This window comes from Hirundo rustica, chromosome 23, assembly GCF_015227805.2.
Source record: "Hirundo rustica isolate bHirRus1 chromosome 23, bHirRus1.pri.v3, whole genome shotgun sequence".
In the NCBI taxonomy this organism is placed as follows: domain Eukaryota; kingdom Metazoa; phylum Chordata; class Aves; order Passeriformes; family Hirundinidae; genus Hirundo; species Hirundo rustica.
Genome location: NC_053472.1, coordinates 3,751,667 through 3,766,667, shown reverse-complemented (window position 1 = coordinate 3,766,667; position 15,001 = coordinate 3,751,667). Strand labels below are relative to the sequence as shown.

At 46.7% G+C, this 15,001-nt stretch overlaps 1 protein-coding gene across 3 annotated transcripts in view; it reads left to right on the top strand.

The window, feature by feature from the left end:
• Positions 1–15,001, top strand: part of GRAMD1B (GRAM domain containing 1B) — a 129,868-nt gene that overhangs the window by 21,861 nt on the left and 93,006 nt on the right. The window contains exon 2 of one of the 3 annotated variants that reach the window (XM_040085177.2): positions 12,709–13,528. The exons of 1 other annotated variant lie outside the window; for it this stretch is intronic. In XM_040085177.2, coding sequence (XP_039941111.1) covers positions 13,182–13,528 — 347 coding nt within the window. In that variant the 5' untranslated portion in view covers positions 12,709–13,181. Of the gene's footprint in view, positions 1–12,708; positions 13,529–15,001 lie in introns of those variants that run through there. One more of the 3 variants, XM_058423388.1, reaches the window with a different exon arrangement.

Here is a 15,001-nt window from a genome sequence, read left to right as displayed (position 1 = left end):
GCTGCAGTGCCGTGCTCTAATTTCACCTCTCCACTTGCTTCCCTCCCCCCTGTGCTGATGCCCTTACTTAAGAGTGTTTTGTTGTTAGTTAGTTAGTTAGTTTGTTTTTAAGGTCCTTTGAGACAAGTGATTTGTGGTGTTCTATTCTTCTGGTCTTAATTTCTTGGTGTAGGTTCATTAGAGAAAACGACTTGAGGAAGCACCTGCTGAGAAATTGTGTTCCTACCGGGCTGCCCTCAGTAAACATCCAATTCCTGCAGTAAACATCCAATTCCTGCAGTAAACATCCAATTCCTGCAGTAAACATCCAATATCTGCGATAAACATCCAATTCCTGCAGTAAACATCCAATTCCTGCAGTAAACATCCAATATCTGCAATAAACATCCAATTCCTGCAGTAAACATCCAATATCTGCAGTAAATATCCAATTCCTGCAGTAAATATCTAATTCCTACAGTAAACATCAATATCTGCAGTAAATATCCAATTCCTGCAGTAAACATCCAATATCTGCAGTAAATATCCAACTTCTGCAGTAAATATCCAACTTCTGCAGTAAATATCCAATTCCTGCAGTAAATATCTAATTCCTGCAGTAAATATCTAATTCCTGCAGTAAATATCTAATTCCTGCAGTAAACATCAATATCTGCAGTAAATATCCAATTCCTGCAGTAAATATCTAATTCCTGCAGTAAACATCCAATATCTGCAGTAAATATCCAACTTCTGCAGTAAATATCTAATTCCCGCAGTAAATATCTAATTCCTGCAGTAAACATCCTAATTCCTGCAGTAAATATCTAATTCCTGCAGTAAACATCCAATTTCTGCAGTAAATATCCAACTTCTGCAGTAAATATCCAACTTCTGCAGTAAATATCTAATTCCTGCAGTAAATATCTAATTCCTGCAGTAAACATCCAATTTCTGCAGTAAATATCCAACTTCTGCAGTAAATATCCAACTTCTGCAGTAAATATCTAATTCCTGCAGTAAACATCCTAATTCCTGCAGTAAATATCTAATTCCTGCAGTAAACATCCAATTTCTGCAGTAAATATCCAACTTCTGCAGTAAATATCTAATTCCTGCAGTAAATATCCAATATCTGCAGTAAATATCCAACTTCTGCAGTAAATATCTAATTCCTGCAGTAAATATCTAATTCCTGCAGTAAACATCCTAATTCCTGCAGTAAATATCCAACTTCTGCAGTAAATATCCAACTTCTGCAGTAAATATCTAATTCCTGCAGTAAATATCTAATTCCTGCAGTAAATATCTAATTCCTGCAGTAAATATCCAACTTCTGCAGTAAATATCTAATTCCTGCAGTAAATATCCAACTTCTGCAGTAAATATCTAATTCCTGCAGTAAATATCTAATTCCTGCAGTAAATATCTAATTCCTGCAGTAAATATCTAATTCCTGCAGTAAATATCCAATCCCCGCAGTTGCCTTTGAGGCTGACGTGGGAAGAACGGGATGGAGATTCCCCAATTGCTGCAGATTCCGCACTCCCCGGGCAGTGCTGGGTGTGCGCTCACTCCCCCAGAGAACAGCTGCATTTCCTGGAGCTGAGAATCTCAGCTCTCCATGAATCCCTGCTGCAGAGATTCCAGGCTGACAGATGATGATTATTTTTATTTGTGTGACAGGAACCTTCTGGACGTCTGGAGCAGATGCTGTTGGATCCTCACTTCTTGAGGGGGAGAGACTCAGCCTGCTCTTCCATCTGTCTGGGCTTCTGCCTCCTCGTTAGGTGCTCTGAATTTGGGCAGATTGTTGGGATCTGAGCTGCCTGGGGATGCATTTTCATGTCTTAGGCACACAGCTCTTTGTATATTCGATTTATCTGCCCATTCCTAAGCTTGGGGAAATCCTCTAACAACTCCTGCACGGCACTGGATTCCACTGAGCACAAGCACCTCGTAAGAGCAATTAGCAATTAGTCTGATCCCTGTTTGGGTTCCAGCTGGGATCAAGTGCTGTCCTAAAACTGGGACAATCCCAAAAACTTGCTGTTGGAAGTGGAAATTTCTCTGAAATTTGGTGAAAGTTCTGTAAAATTCAAGGGTTACCTGAGCTATGACTGCGCAGGAACCAAATCTGTGAACACACATATCTCTTTACCCTCCGTGTCCCAGGTTTTTTAGGTAAAAACTGGTAAAAATATTAATTACTTTTCCCACTTAATGAATAATTAATTACCTGTGCTGTACTGGAGGGGAAAACTCAATTCACCACCTGCAAACTCTCCCTCGGGTTCTGATAAGAATTCTTTGTATGGTCCAAGCAAATGCTTGAAGCTCCTGAGCTGCTTTCAACCTGGTTAAACCCAGGGATAACTCAGAAACACACCTAGAGGTGACAGCAGAGACAATTTCACATCTTTATGTGAAGACCAAAGATACAACAGGTCCAGTCTCTAAGGGATGAAATTCAGGGTTGTTCTCTTGGAAGCAGAAGAGAAAGAAAATCAACAGATCCCCCCAAAAGTGAACAGATTTGCTGCTTTCCTGGTACACAAATTAATAGTTAAATAAAAAGTTTTCCCTGTGAGAACTGCCTCGAGCAACTGGAAGTCACCCTGCTCTCAGTAGCACTGTAACAACACCTAATTATAAATCCCATTGGTTATTTTAGACCCAAATCAGCCACTTAGATCAGCTCTGTGCCTCAGATTTAATTATTGCATGTTATTCACGCTGAGGTGCCAGGTAATTGCCAGATTCCAGGGTATTAAAAGAAGACATTTATCTGATGCTTCACTGAGCTTCCACGTGCTGGGGCTTTTCTTTCTGTTTAATATCAGCTTTTTTTTTTATTACAGCCTTGCAAAGGTGTCATTGTGCAGCTTAGCCCAAGGCAAAGTGACGAGAGGCGGAGGGAGATGAGTTTTTAGAAAATAATCCTGTAAATGTCATTGTTTGCTCAGATCTAAGGGTGGCTGGCTGGGAAGGAGTGGGAGTGAAAGAGCACGAAGGCGAAAATGAATGGCAGATGTATTTATAACTAATGAAAAGATCCTGCAAGGAGCTCAGTGTTCATCCCTGCAGAGGTTATTGACTCAGATGCTGAGGCTGGCCTGAATAATTTTGTAACTTAAGACTCAGAATTTGGAAAAACTTCAATTTGTGGCTCAAAGATTTTGTCCCTGCCTGCCTTCCAGCTCTGTTCCAAATGTTCGGAATTGGCTTTTTCCCCACACCTCTCCTGGCTGGAGCGGGAATTTGAGCGTGAAAAGATGTTCTGCTTGTGAATTATTAGTTCAAACTTGAAAACAGCTTTATGTGGAAGTTAAAAAAAAAAACAAACAAACAAACAAAAAACCCCAAATGCAATAAAGTCTTAAATAAGAAAAGTTCAAATTAGAGATGTTTTGGAAGGATTCTTCTTCCCCACAGACATCCCCTCACCTTCCCTGAGTCCTGTGTGCCTCCTGCTCCATGCACAGCTCTGAAACGAGCAGTGGTTCTGATTTGGAACACCCAGAAACACCTCTGCTCTGAGAAAGGAGCCCCTGATGTCCAAATTCAACAGGCTGGACCAGATAAATGAGAGATGTGGCCGCTTTTGAAAGCTCTGAACCAGTTAATGATCAGCCAAAGATGACTGAGGCAGATGGCTGAGAGGTTTATTGGGGTTAAAGAGATGATTTTTGTGTATGGCTGGTGAATTTATGGCAGAAGATAGCACTGTCCAGTGTGAGAGAACCTGGAAAGCTACACCAGGTCAGACTCTTGAGATGTTAAAAGTAATATCTTTTGGTTTGGAAAGACAGGCGTCTGCTAGGGAAGGCAGGAACCTCCCTTGGAATGGAGAATGCAAAACCCCTCCCTCTGAATTATCATAATCTTGAAATTAAGGGGCTCTCAGGCAAAGATATGGCAATGGGAATAACAGTTCTTTACTAGGAAAATTAACTAGGAAAAACACTGGGAGCCCAGGGACTGGGAAGGCAGGAGTAGGAACCTGGTGCTGGCATAAAATGCTTCTCCTTTTAGGGGTTCAGGACACGTCCCTGGATGAAAAAGTGACCCACATGGGACCCCCAATCACCATTGAGACGGTGAAGCAAACAGATTTGTAACGTGAATTCCAGGGCATGGAATTACAGAATATTCTGGGTGGGAAGGGACCCGTGAGGATCACCGAGTCCAGCCCTCAAAGGGACTGACCCCACAATTTTGGTGTTTTTAGCACCCACCTCTGACCAATTAATCCAATCCCAGGGATGCCCCTTTTCAAAAAATATCTGACAAATAAAAGCCCCTTTTTAGGTGGATGAAGGAGAAAGCACCACCTCTGTACCAGGTGTCTGTTGGTGCTGGGGCCTGTGGCTAATTTGGATTATTTTAAAGATTATCTGCTTTTCCACTCTTCACACAGCGTTGCGTAAAGTAGCATCACCTTGCACCTTGGTTTAAGATGGAATTCGAACATAAATCCGTGTCCTTGCATTTGGGAGCTTACCCCTGCCTGGAAATCGTGGTAAACACACAGCAGTGGCCATGAAATTTGGTAGGAGCTGTAAACAAAAGAAAAAGGCAAAGACAAAAACGGCAGAGCTGCAATATTGAAGTAGCCAGATTTATGTTGAACTTGAGAAAATTTCCCTGTTGCCTGCAAATTGAGTTATGGTGCAGGCAGGGTAGGAGAGAAATTGCCATCGTGTGTTTGACAGCACTGGAGAACTCAGAATTAAAGCTCAGCAAACACTGGTGGCACCCCCTGCCCAAATTTAATAAAGGAAAAAAAAAAAAAAAAGGCAGCGAGATTGTCAGACACATGAATTATTCATTTTCAGCAAAACAGGTTTTCCAGCTCACGAGCAGCTGGATCCCAGTGTCTGCCTTAGCTCTGAGCTGGAAGGAGAAGCAATAAGGAATTTCTTCTTTTCTGTTTTCCACCTTGAAATGGGTGCTTGCTTTGCACTGAAGCTGCTCTCGTTGGTGACAGGACATGGAATTTTCAGCTCCCAGAACTCTGGAAATCTCCTGGACTGTGCGTTCTGAGAGACTTTTGAGATCGCCACGTGCCTCATGTTCTTTCTTAAATTAAACTTGCACAGTTCCAATACATCAGGCAGTGCTTAATCTCAATGATATCTGGAAGGAAAGGGAGACAGAACGTGAAATGGTTTTCTCTGAAGGACGAAGGAGTAAAACGCAGGAACCCTGATATTCAGGCTCTCAGCAAGAGTATAACCATGCCTCATCTGCCTGGCTTTAAGAAAAAAATTAAGATTTTTGGGGGTAATTCTCTGAGAAGTTACACTGGTTGCAAAGCTGAATTGCTGCGATTATTTACAGGGCGGGTCAGGTGATGTGTGGTGTTCCCTCTGTGCTGACAGGTAAAACCTCTTGGTGCTACTCAAACAAAACATCATTTCTGGGTGCAAGTCTTGGTGTATAAAAATAGGAATTACGATAGCTTAATGTGATTTAAAACCCCAAACAGCTGGAGGAGCATTGCCTGCTGGCCTCTGTTGCTATTTGTGTGTTAAAAGGGAAGAAAAGGGGAACACGTAATTCTTTTAGGTGATGGTAACTGAGTCCGGCTGGGCACTTCAGTGTGAGCTCCCCAGAGCTCCTGACTCTGACCTCGATCGAGATTCTCTGCAGAGTCTGACCTTGTTTTCCCCAGGAGCATCACTGGAACATAAAAATGATAATTTTGGGGGGGGGTGAAAAAAGCGCAGATTTCTGGTGACACAGCCTGACAGCTCCAAGCTATTCCATTAAATGATGACCATTCCATTAAACAATATCCTCAGCAGCTGCTGGGATCTGGGTCAGAGAGAGGCTCTGGCACTGAAGCTCTGTGTTTATTGAGATTATTTACAACCTGTGCTGGCAGGGGAGCCCACCCGGGGCATCCTTGGCAAAGGAAAACGCAGCAAAACAAAGGGAAATCGCTGCTGGGAAGATGCAGCCGGGAGGGTGGTGTTTGTTTGGGCAATAGCTGTGGTTGTTTTTAAGATATTCAGGATTCGCTGCGTTTCACACCTGCAGGGTCATGCTCAGGTTAAAATTCCTGCCCCAGGAATTCAGCTCAGTGAATTCTGGTTGTACACGAGAATTGTGGGGTTTGCTTTGTGACAGAGCTTTTCCACGCTCATTTAGGGTAACTTCAGCCTGGCTGCAGATCGTTAATTATCTTTAAATAGATGCTGCAGGTGAGGGAATGCCTCACTGCACTATGTTTTATAACATTCACTTTTGTAAAAATGCGTATATTTTTATACAAACCAGAACCATGGGGATGAGTTTTCTGTGCATATTTCACGCATCAGGCGTGTTTTTTGGCGTGTGATGCGCACCAGCAAACAGACATTTGTCTGTGTTCTGTGATATGTGGACACTGGGTGGAGGCTGGGGGTGGGGAGCTGCCTTTGGATGGCTTCAATTCCACACCACAAGTGCGGCATCAGGGGTGGGAATGGCACAGGCAGCTGCAGGAGAAGGGTTTTCAGTTGTCCACAAAGAAATTTTTCAAGTGGATCTTGGAGGGATGCTCAGGAACACTGACAGTTGTCCTCAGGCATTTGCTTAATTGGAGGCACAGGCTCCAGCAGCTTTGCTGCAGTTGTGGAGGTTTGAGGTGATGGACAGGAATGGTATTTATAAATTTATATATATTTAGTATAAAATGAGTTTCCAAATCATTGGAAAGAACCTTTTCTGTTCCTCTCTCTCTTTAGTGGCCCTTGGGGGTTCGGAGATCACTTCGGTGGTTTCCATTTGGCCTTGTGCAGAATAAAACTTAAAACTTTTCTGGGCAGACATCCCCTTCCCTGGCATTTCTGTGTTCTTCCTCCTGAAATTCCACAAAGCAAGATGATGACACTGGTTTCAGGATTGTTTTATTCTTAAACATAAGACAGAAAGCAGAAATACACCAGAACACTCCACTTCCAGCCGTGCTGTTGGTAGAAAACCAAACCATGCCCCAGAGGTAACAGTGATTTATTCTCTTCAGGCTCAGCTGTAGAGCGCTGTGATTCCTGGATCTGGGTTTCCTGGATGTGAATTTCCTGGATGTGATTTTCCTGGGTCAGCCAGGGCAGCAGCAGGGAAGGCACAGCCAGGAACAAGTCCCAGCTCTGCGCCGTACATGGATGTGAATTGGAGTCAGGCCATCCCAAAAGGACAATCCAGCATTGCCAAAGCGCCTGGTGGCTTTTGTTCTGAGCTGAAGCGAAGGCTGGGGTGAGGAGCAGATCCACATCATCCCTGCTTCATGCAGGAACTGAAATTCCGCTCTCCGTTGTGCTGAGCAGGGTGAGCCTTTCATTCCCTGCATCTCCCTGGAGTGAGAGATGGCTGATCTCGGGAGAGCCTCAACCGCTGGCCTGGAGGGTGTTCTGTAACAAAACCTTCCTTCTTCTTTAACTTGGGAAGTGTTTGCTTTGTCCAGGTGCTGAAGGGAAGCAAAGCTGGCTGCTCCTGGAGCAGGGGTTTTTCCTAGAGAGGGGAAATTGTTGTCCAGAGCCCTTTTGTACTCCCAGGCCTGTCCTCCTGTGCTTAAGGGTGTGCTGTGATCCATCAGGTCGGTGCTGTGCAGCGACAGGAATTCCATGGGATTCCTTCAACACCACAGACCAAATCCCAGGCTCTGATGGGAATTCACTCTAATGGATCACCCTCTGTCCCGGGATGTGTCACCGAGACACACAAAGAAATCACACGCAGACAAGAGATTTTCGCAGAGGTTCTTCTGATCCAGCTCCCAGCTGAGAGAACCGAGAGAAGAGAGCCCCTTTGTTTATTTTTTACTTTTTATACATTTGTGGGTCTAGCAGGAGATTGGCTTTTTGGGGTTTCCACCCCTCAGCCTCAGTGGCCAGACCAATTGTCAGTTACAATTGTTTTCAGGTTAGAAATACGCAAACAAAGGACAGAGAATGAGAAACAAAGGATTTGTTTATGTTACATCTGTGGGAAAGGTAGAAAACTGCTCTAATATTCTACAGTAACTAAAAGATCTGACTCCATTTATGAAATTCAAAAAGGCCTTAAAAAAACTCAGAAAAAACAGGGTAACAGGGATGGATTGAATTTAATTAAGCCTTTAATTAACCCCTCATTAGATTTAGGAGAAGGAATGAGCTTCCCTTACTGATGCCCAAGCAGAATCACTCGATCAGCCTGAGCAGGCAGTGACAAATAATTCCCTTCACTCCTAAAACGTGAAGAGAACTCAGACTGTCAAACAGGTTCTGGAACCTGTGCCCTGCTGCCGTCTCCTGATGGATTATCACTGCCAAGCCATGACATTGATTTAATTTGTATTGTTTGCTATCTTTGGCTCCGCTGTCCCCTTGAATTTGGAGAGAGAACAGCGCCTGAAGAAATTAACAGTGAAAGTTCTGCCCTAATGCTGAGAAAATGCTCCGTGTGCAGCGCTGCTGGAATCATATCTGACAGCTCCTGGAATTCTGGGGGGTATCTGAAACATCTGGGGGCTGCTGCTGTGCCTGAGCTCAGAAGTGCAGTGCCTGGTGAAGGTGGTGCTCTTCCAGCAACAATTCATGCTTTGGAGCCTTTGATGGCTGTTGCTGGCATGGGAATTGTTTCTTGTGAAAGGGAAGGCACAAATACATATAAATCTCCAGTTAATGCCTTCTATAAATACAGAATAACTATATAAATTAACCCCTGAGAAAGCCCTTTTTTCCCATCTTTCCGAGTGCGGTTAAAATGGGCAGGGACTGCTTTGTGATAGAATAAATGTTCATCAAGTTCTGGCTCTCACAGCAGAGACTGGACACAAACTGATACCCACAAGGCTGGGGGTGGCCGGGCTGTGATCCCAGTAGGAGAGTTGCTGCTGCTCCCAGTTTTTTGGGATGGGTGACCTCCTGTGATGCACTTGGCACCTGTGGGCACTGGGACTACAGGGATGTGCACACCTGCTGTCAATTCAGAGGCCAAAACCCCAGATAAAATCAAGTTCTACACCGGAAAGGATTGATACCAATTTATCCAAAAGCCGATTTTCCCACTGGCTGGGGTTTTAATCGAAATATTGCACCGAGGAGAGGGAAAGCTGAGGCGAGCACGGGCCGGAGGAATGTGTGAACCTCTCTTTGTCCCAGACTGTCACTGGTATTTTCTTGCCTGTTAAATTTGTGTCATCTGCCTCGGAGCAGTGCCGGGGTTCCAGAAAACAACACGTGCAGGGATCAGGTGTCACCCAGGCCAAAGCAAAGGGGTTGTGCCTGCTCCAGGGACAGCAACTGCTGGCACAGAGGGCACCCTTTAAGGGGCAGAGCTGGAGGGCACTGAAACAAGGATTTACTCAACAGGTAAATCTGTAAAATTGTAATAGAACTCATCTAATTTAATGTGCAAAGGGCAAAATGTGGCTGAAGTCCCTGTCTGAGATCCAGCTCCAAAGATAATGTGTTCTCGCAGGAGGATGTTGGAGTGTGAAAGTAAATGTGGATAAATGTATTGGCTTTTCATTTAAAAATCACAAAATTCCTCCAGAATTTTCACGAGAACATCCCCCAACCACCCACCGCCACCATGAAGGAAAAACAAACAAACAAACAAACAAAACCCAGAAAAAACCCACAAAAAAAACCCCAAAACAATAAACCCAGACCAAACCAACAAAAAAACCAAACAAACAAAAGCTCAAAACCCAAACAAACAAACCAACAAGCTCCCTGCATGTTTCTGAACTTTGCAAAATCAGAATTTTGACTTAGCAGGGTCATGCCTGAGTTGCAGGTTCCTCATGCAGAACCTGCCGCTCTCAGCTGTGTGCACAGGAAAGGGAAAGGAGTTGAAAATGATGTTGAAATATGGGAAAATGGGAATTCTGCTTGAGTTCTCCCCAGGCTGTGAGTGCTCCAATCTCCCTCCCTGGCCTGGCCGAGCTTCTGCAGCCAGATGTGCGTCTGAGTGACTTGGTTCGGCTTCTGAAGAAGCTGTGATGTATTTCCTGTGCTTAAAAAGAACTGCTTTTAATTAATAAAATTGTTTTTTTTTTTACCCTGTACTCTCAGTGCCAGCTCCTGCTCTGTATTCATCTCCCACTCTGCCATCCCTTAAACCCCTGGGAGAGCCCTTATGGAAAGCTCTGGCAAAGAATCTGGGCTGCCATTAGTTCACGTTCTTCCTTCAGGGAAGGGATTTGAACTTTTGTATAGGATTTTTTTCTCTTTCCTAATCGCTTCTTTTGCCAGCCCTTTTCTGCGGAACCCAGAACTTTTGAGGAGGAGAGAGGCTGTTCACCCACCTGAAGCCTCGACAACCACTCCTTGCCTGAATAAATCCGTCATTAGCCGGGTCATTAAACTGCAGGAACAGCCATTAACCGGGACAGAAATAGTCCTTGCACAGGCTGGAATCTCTCACTCCGGGTCAGGTGTTGGAGCTGCCTCTCCTGGCAGAGCTTCTCTCTTTTCCCAGAGCATCAGGCAGGTGCCCGGCATCCCCTCTCCGGGATAAAAATGCGCCGGCGTGCAAAGGAGCCTTGGTTACTAATCCCTGCAGTGCTGGGGGTTAAAGGGGCACTCACTGTGCTGGTGCCTCTCTCCAGAGGAGAGGGACTCCCAGGGCACAGAGAATTATTCCCTTTTCCCTCTAGAAAGGAGGTGGGGAAAGCTCTTTCCTCCAAGGAGCTCCGCTGGAGTTCAGCAGGGATCAGGGTGAAAATTCAGTTTTTCCTCGGGTGACAAAGCGGTTCCCAAAGCTGCTCCGGCCCAGAGCAGCGTGGATGAGTCTCTTGTGGATTAATTAGCTAATTGCTGTGGGCATTCTGAGGGTTTGCAGTGCCCACTGTGCAAAAGGGTCACGCCAGAGTGCGAGCTTTGACCCTCATTTGTACTTGTTGCTGCGGTTAAATGAGGCTCTTGTGCAGCTGACGAGAGATTCCACGGGAGATCAAACTCGTTAATGCACGGAACAAACCTTCACCAGGATCTCCAAAGGGCTGCTCATCCCTCCCCCCGGAGCAGGGAGGTGGAGTGTGTGAAAGTTTGCATTCTCTAGGTTAAAATTCAGAAGTGGTGTTGTGGGTGTTTGATTCCCAGACGCCCCGGGAAGAAGGTGAAATGTTAATTTTTTGGGATTATGAGGGAGCCAGGAATGCTTCTGGCTGCGTGGTGAGGAGGTAGAAATCATGACAAGATGTGGGAGAAAAGGGATCTGCCCCCGAGGCAGGGAAGATGCAAAGCTACTTTTGAAATATTGGCATTTTGCCTAAACTGTAGATTTTTTTGTTTCTTGGACTTAAAAAGAAAACAACAAACCGCATTTATCTGAGTTTCTGTTTTTAAGTGGGCGTCTGTGGAAGGCATTCTGTTTGTGTGTGTGCACCTGGTGCATGGATACCAAGGTGACAGATTCTCCAGAAATCCCTCTGAAGAGCTGTCAAGCTATTAACTTACAGAATGAGCAGAGCAAAAAGGACAGTGCACAAATTAAATATAGCACTTGAGCATTTAAACTGCTCTGTCATTTGATTGAAATGTTTCCTTCCCCCTTGTTCTTGCTGCTATAAATCTCCCTTTCCTGACACGTTATCTCTGTCCTAGGTGGCAGTTTCTGATGTTCAGAGTTCCCGTGAAGTTTTATTTTCAAACAAAACCGAGGCAGTCCGTGCAAGGAACGACTATTTTGATTTAGCTTGACAAATATTTTCTGACCTGAAGCTAATATTTTTAAAGGTCCAGGCTGTCGAACAATGAAAACTAAAGCTGTGTCAGGTTGATTTAGAGATGTTTTTGTGTTGATTTTTTTCTTTTTTTTTTTTTTTGAGAGAGAGAGCGAGAGCACGCTCGAAATTCACGCAGCTGAGTTTTAATCACTGCCTTGGAGGACTTTAATTTTACATCCCTTTTCTTCGCATGAAAATAGGGCCTCATGCAGGATCAGTCAGCGAAATTCAGCGAACACTGACGGAGAATCTGTCAGAACATTTTTTTTTTTTTTTCCCTGATCTGATTTCGCCACCAGGATTTTGCAAGCCGTGTCCCGTGGCTGCTGCTCCCAGCGTCCCACCCTTGCTGGAGCTCCCTCGGTGCGTGGATGCCTGAGAATCCACCTCTGTCCCGGTGTGAATCCTGCTCTGCACGTGTGCCTGTCCTTTGTGGTGTCTCTGTGGGTTCCTGCACCTCACACCCTCCATCCCCCGCGGGCATTTTGGAAGCAGCATCACCCCCACCAGAACTCTTTTTAAATCAGCTTTCACTCGCTTGAAACTGAGCTAAAAGCCCGGCCGGTTCTGCTGCCACCTGCTGCTGCGCTTTTTTTTGGGTTGTTCCTCAATCCCCCCTCCTCCTTCGGCTTCTCTGCGAGCAGTCAGTGGGGACAAGGAAAATAAAATAAAATAAATGATTGTGAAAGGAGGCCGAAAGTCCAAGCTCGCTGGCTGCCACCCAGCCGGGGTGGGCTGCCCGAGCAGGAGGGTGGGACAAAGGGGACAACCCAGCCCGGGTGGCTCCTCCGGGAGGCTCTTCCCCCTCCTTTCCCCCCGTCCAGGCGGTGGATTTGTGGCAGCAGCACATTCGGTAACACAAACCCTGCCTCTGGGGATTAGGAGCGCGGTTACGCTTGCGACAGCTGCCCGCGCGTGTCTCAGCCGCTACAGAAACGGAACGCGCTGCTCCTGCTACACTTTTTCCTGGTTTTTATCGAGCCTTGTTCCTCCCCTCCCTCTGTTTCTCTCTCTGCCCTCCCCAGAGCTCCACGCCGCTCCACTCCATGCTTGCCTCGTCCCTCGAGAAGAGCCGCAGCCGAGTTTTCCTAGCGCAGCCCCGGGAGCCTTTTCCTTTCCTGAGCCAGCAGAAGGCGGAGGGGGGCTGGGGAGGGGAGCTGAAACCCGGCCAAGCCCTCGCTGTGCCAGAGCTAAACCCGCTCCGAGACACGGGGGAGGGACTTTTTGTAGAGGAGAGAAGGAGAAAAGAAACCCGAAACTGGCTTCCCTTGCGGCATGTCCGTGTCCCGGGCATCCCCTCCCCGGCCCGCGGGCTGTTAAATGAGAGCACGTGAAGAACATGAGGTTTCCTGCTTGAGAGGGAGGGCAGCGCCGGGGAGAGAGGCAGGAGGAAGGCGAGCTGTGGCTCTGCGGTGTGGTTTACACCGAGATCAGAGCTGGAAGTGCCCTGGGGGTGGGAGCAGAAAGGAGAAAAGGGCGTCTGGTGCCAGCTGCCAACATGACAGAAACCCTGCAGCTCCCGGCGCTGCGGGTCCCCGAGCAGCAGGTGCTGGAGGGCGGCTGCGCCTGGTCCAGCTCGTCCACCCCGACCCTGCGCAGGAAACGCTTCAAGATGAGGCGGATGAAGAACGTGCAGGAGCAGAGCCTGGAGGCCGGCAGGTTCCAGGATTCTCCTTCCTTCAGCAAGGAATACCTGCAGCTCCCGTCCATTGAGATCACCCCCTCCAGTGACGAGGACACCCCCTGGTCCAACTGCTCCACTCCCAGTGCCTCCCCGCGCCGCAAGCGCTTCCTCCTTCGGAAGTGGCTGCGCGTCCGAGAGAAGAAGGAGTGCAGTGAGAGCAGGTAGGTCCTCTGGCCGCCCCCCTTCCCTGCTCCCACGGTGATGCTGCCCAAAATAGGCTGGAAGGGTCTGTCGTTGCCCTGGATGTGCCTCTCCCTGGACTTTGTCCTCGCCTGTTGGCTGGAATGTGTCATGGTGTTGGTTGGATGTGCTGGTGCCAGAGCAAAAGTGCTGGGAGCTCTCTGGGAGCATCAGGGCGAGGCTCTGGGCTTGCTCGTGGCCCTCCAGGTGACACGGAGCCGGTAGGTGAGAAGGTTTAACTTCACCAAGGCGTCCTGAGGAGACCCTGAGAGAGGAGTGACCTCTCTGCTGGCATTACCTGTACGTGGTGGTGATGCCAAACCTCCGGCAGGGTTTTGTGGTGACGCTCATTCCTACCACTGAGACTTCCCTTGAGATCCTCAGTTCAGTATGGGGACAAAGAGAGGACAAGAGAGAGAAACCAAGCAGCCCAGTGGGTCTGTGTGTCAAGGTGTCCGGGCTCAGTCCTTGGCAGCTTTCCAGACCTGAAAGTCACACAGTCCTTTGGCTCAAAAGGGAACAAATCATTCCCAAAGACCTCCAAGAGCCTGTCAACACAGGGAATTAATGCCCAGGCATTGTATTGTGTGGGCACAGGGAGATAAAGCTGCACCTTATGTAACTTACTCTGCAGGGCACCCCACATGCAGTGAAATTAACTCTTCCTTTGACAAGCTGCCTTTCCTGAAGGCCCCAAATACACAAGACACGTAAAAGATTTCTCCAATAAATTACTGCTTTTTCCAAATGCTGGCTCAGTGTGGGTCAAGTTTTCCTCCACGGTTTGCAGCTCCCGTGCAGCTGATTGTGCTTAAAGGATGTGCTGCACTTCCAGAAAAAGAGAAATTCAGCATTTCTGCACCCTCCAAACCACACTGACTCACTGCCTGCTGGGGTGCTGGAGTGTTTACAGGGCAGAGCTCGGAATATCCACTCTGATTATGTGATAATTTTTCCTTGCATCAGGTCCCTTTAGCAAGGTCAGTCTGTCAGCTTATTAATTTTTAAAGAGCTTTCATCAATGAATGCATGCCATGGAGGCACCTGATAATCCCTCTCAGCAAGTTAACATTGAAAAACATCTCTTGGCTCAGGAAATAGTTCTGATTTTCACCTTGCAGTGGCCGTGCAAGTAGGGATTGATAATGCATGAGGCGCGTGCCGAAGTGTCAGAACACTGAAGTTCAGAGGATGAAGGACCCAATCCTTCAGCTGGAGGATTTAATTTGGATTTATCGATGGTGAATGAGTTTCAGGCAGGCCAACACACGTTTCTTTTGGTCTGAAGGAGGAAAAAAGATCCGAGTTTCCTTGTGCACGTTATTCACACGGCCATGCTGACAACTTCCTGCTTATTCATCTCCAAGGGATTTTTTTTGGTGATGTCTCCTAAGCAGTGCCTGGGAAAAGGTGAGGTGGAGGTTTAGGTGGCATCAGCATAACAAAGCCAGCCT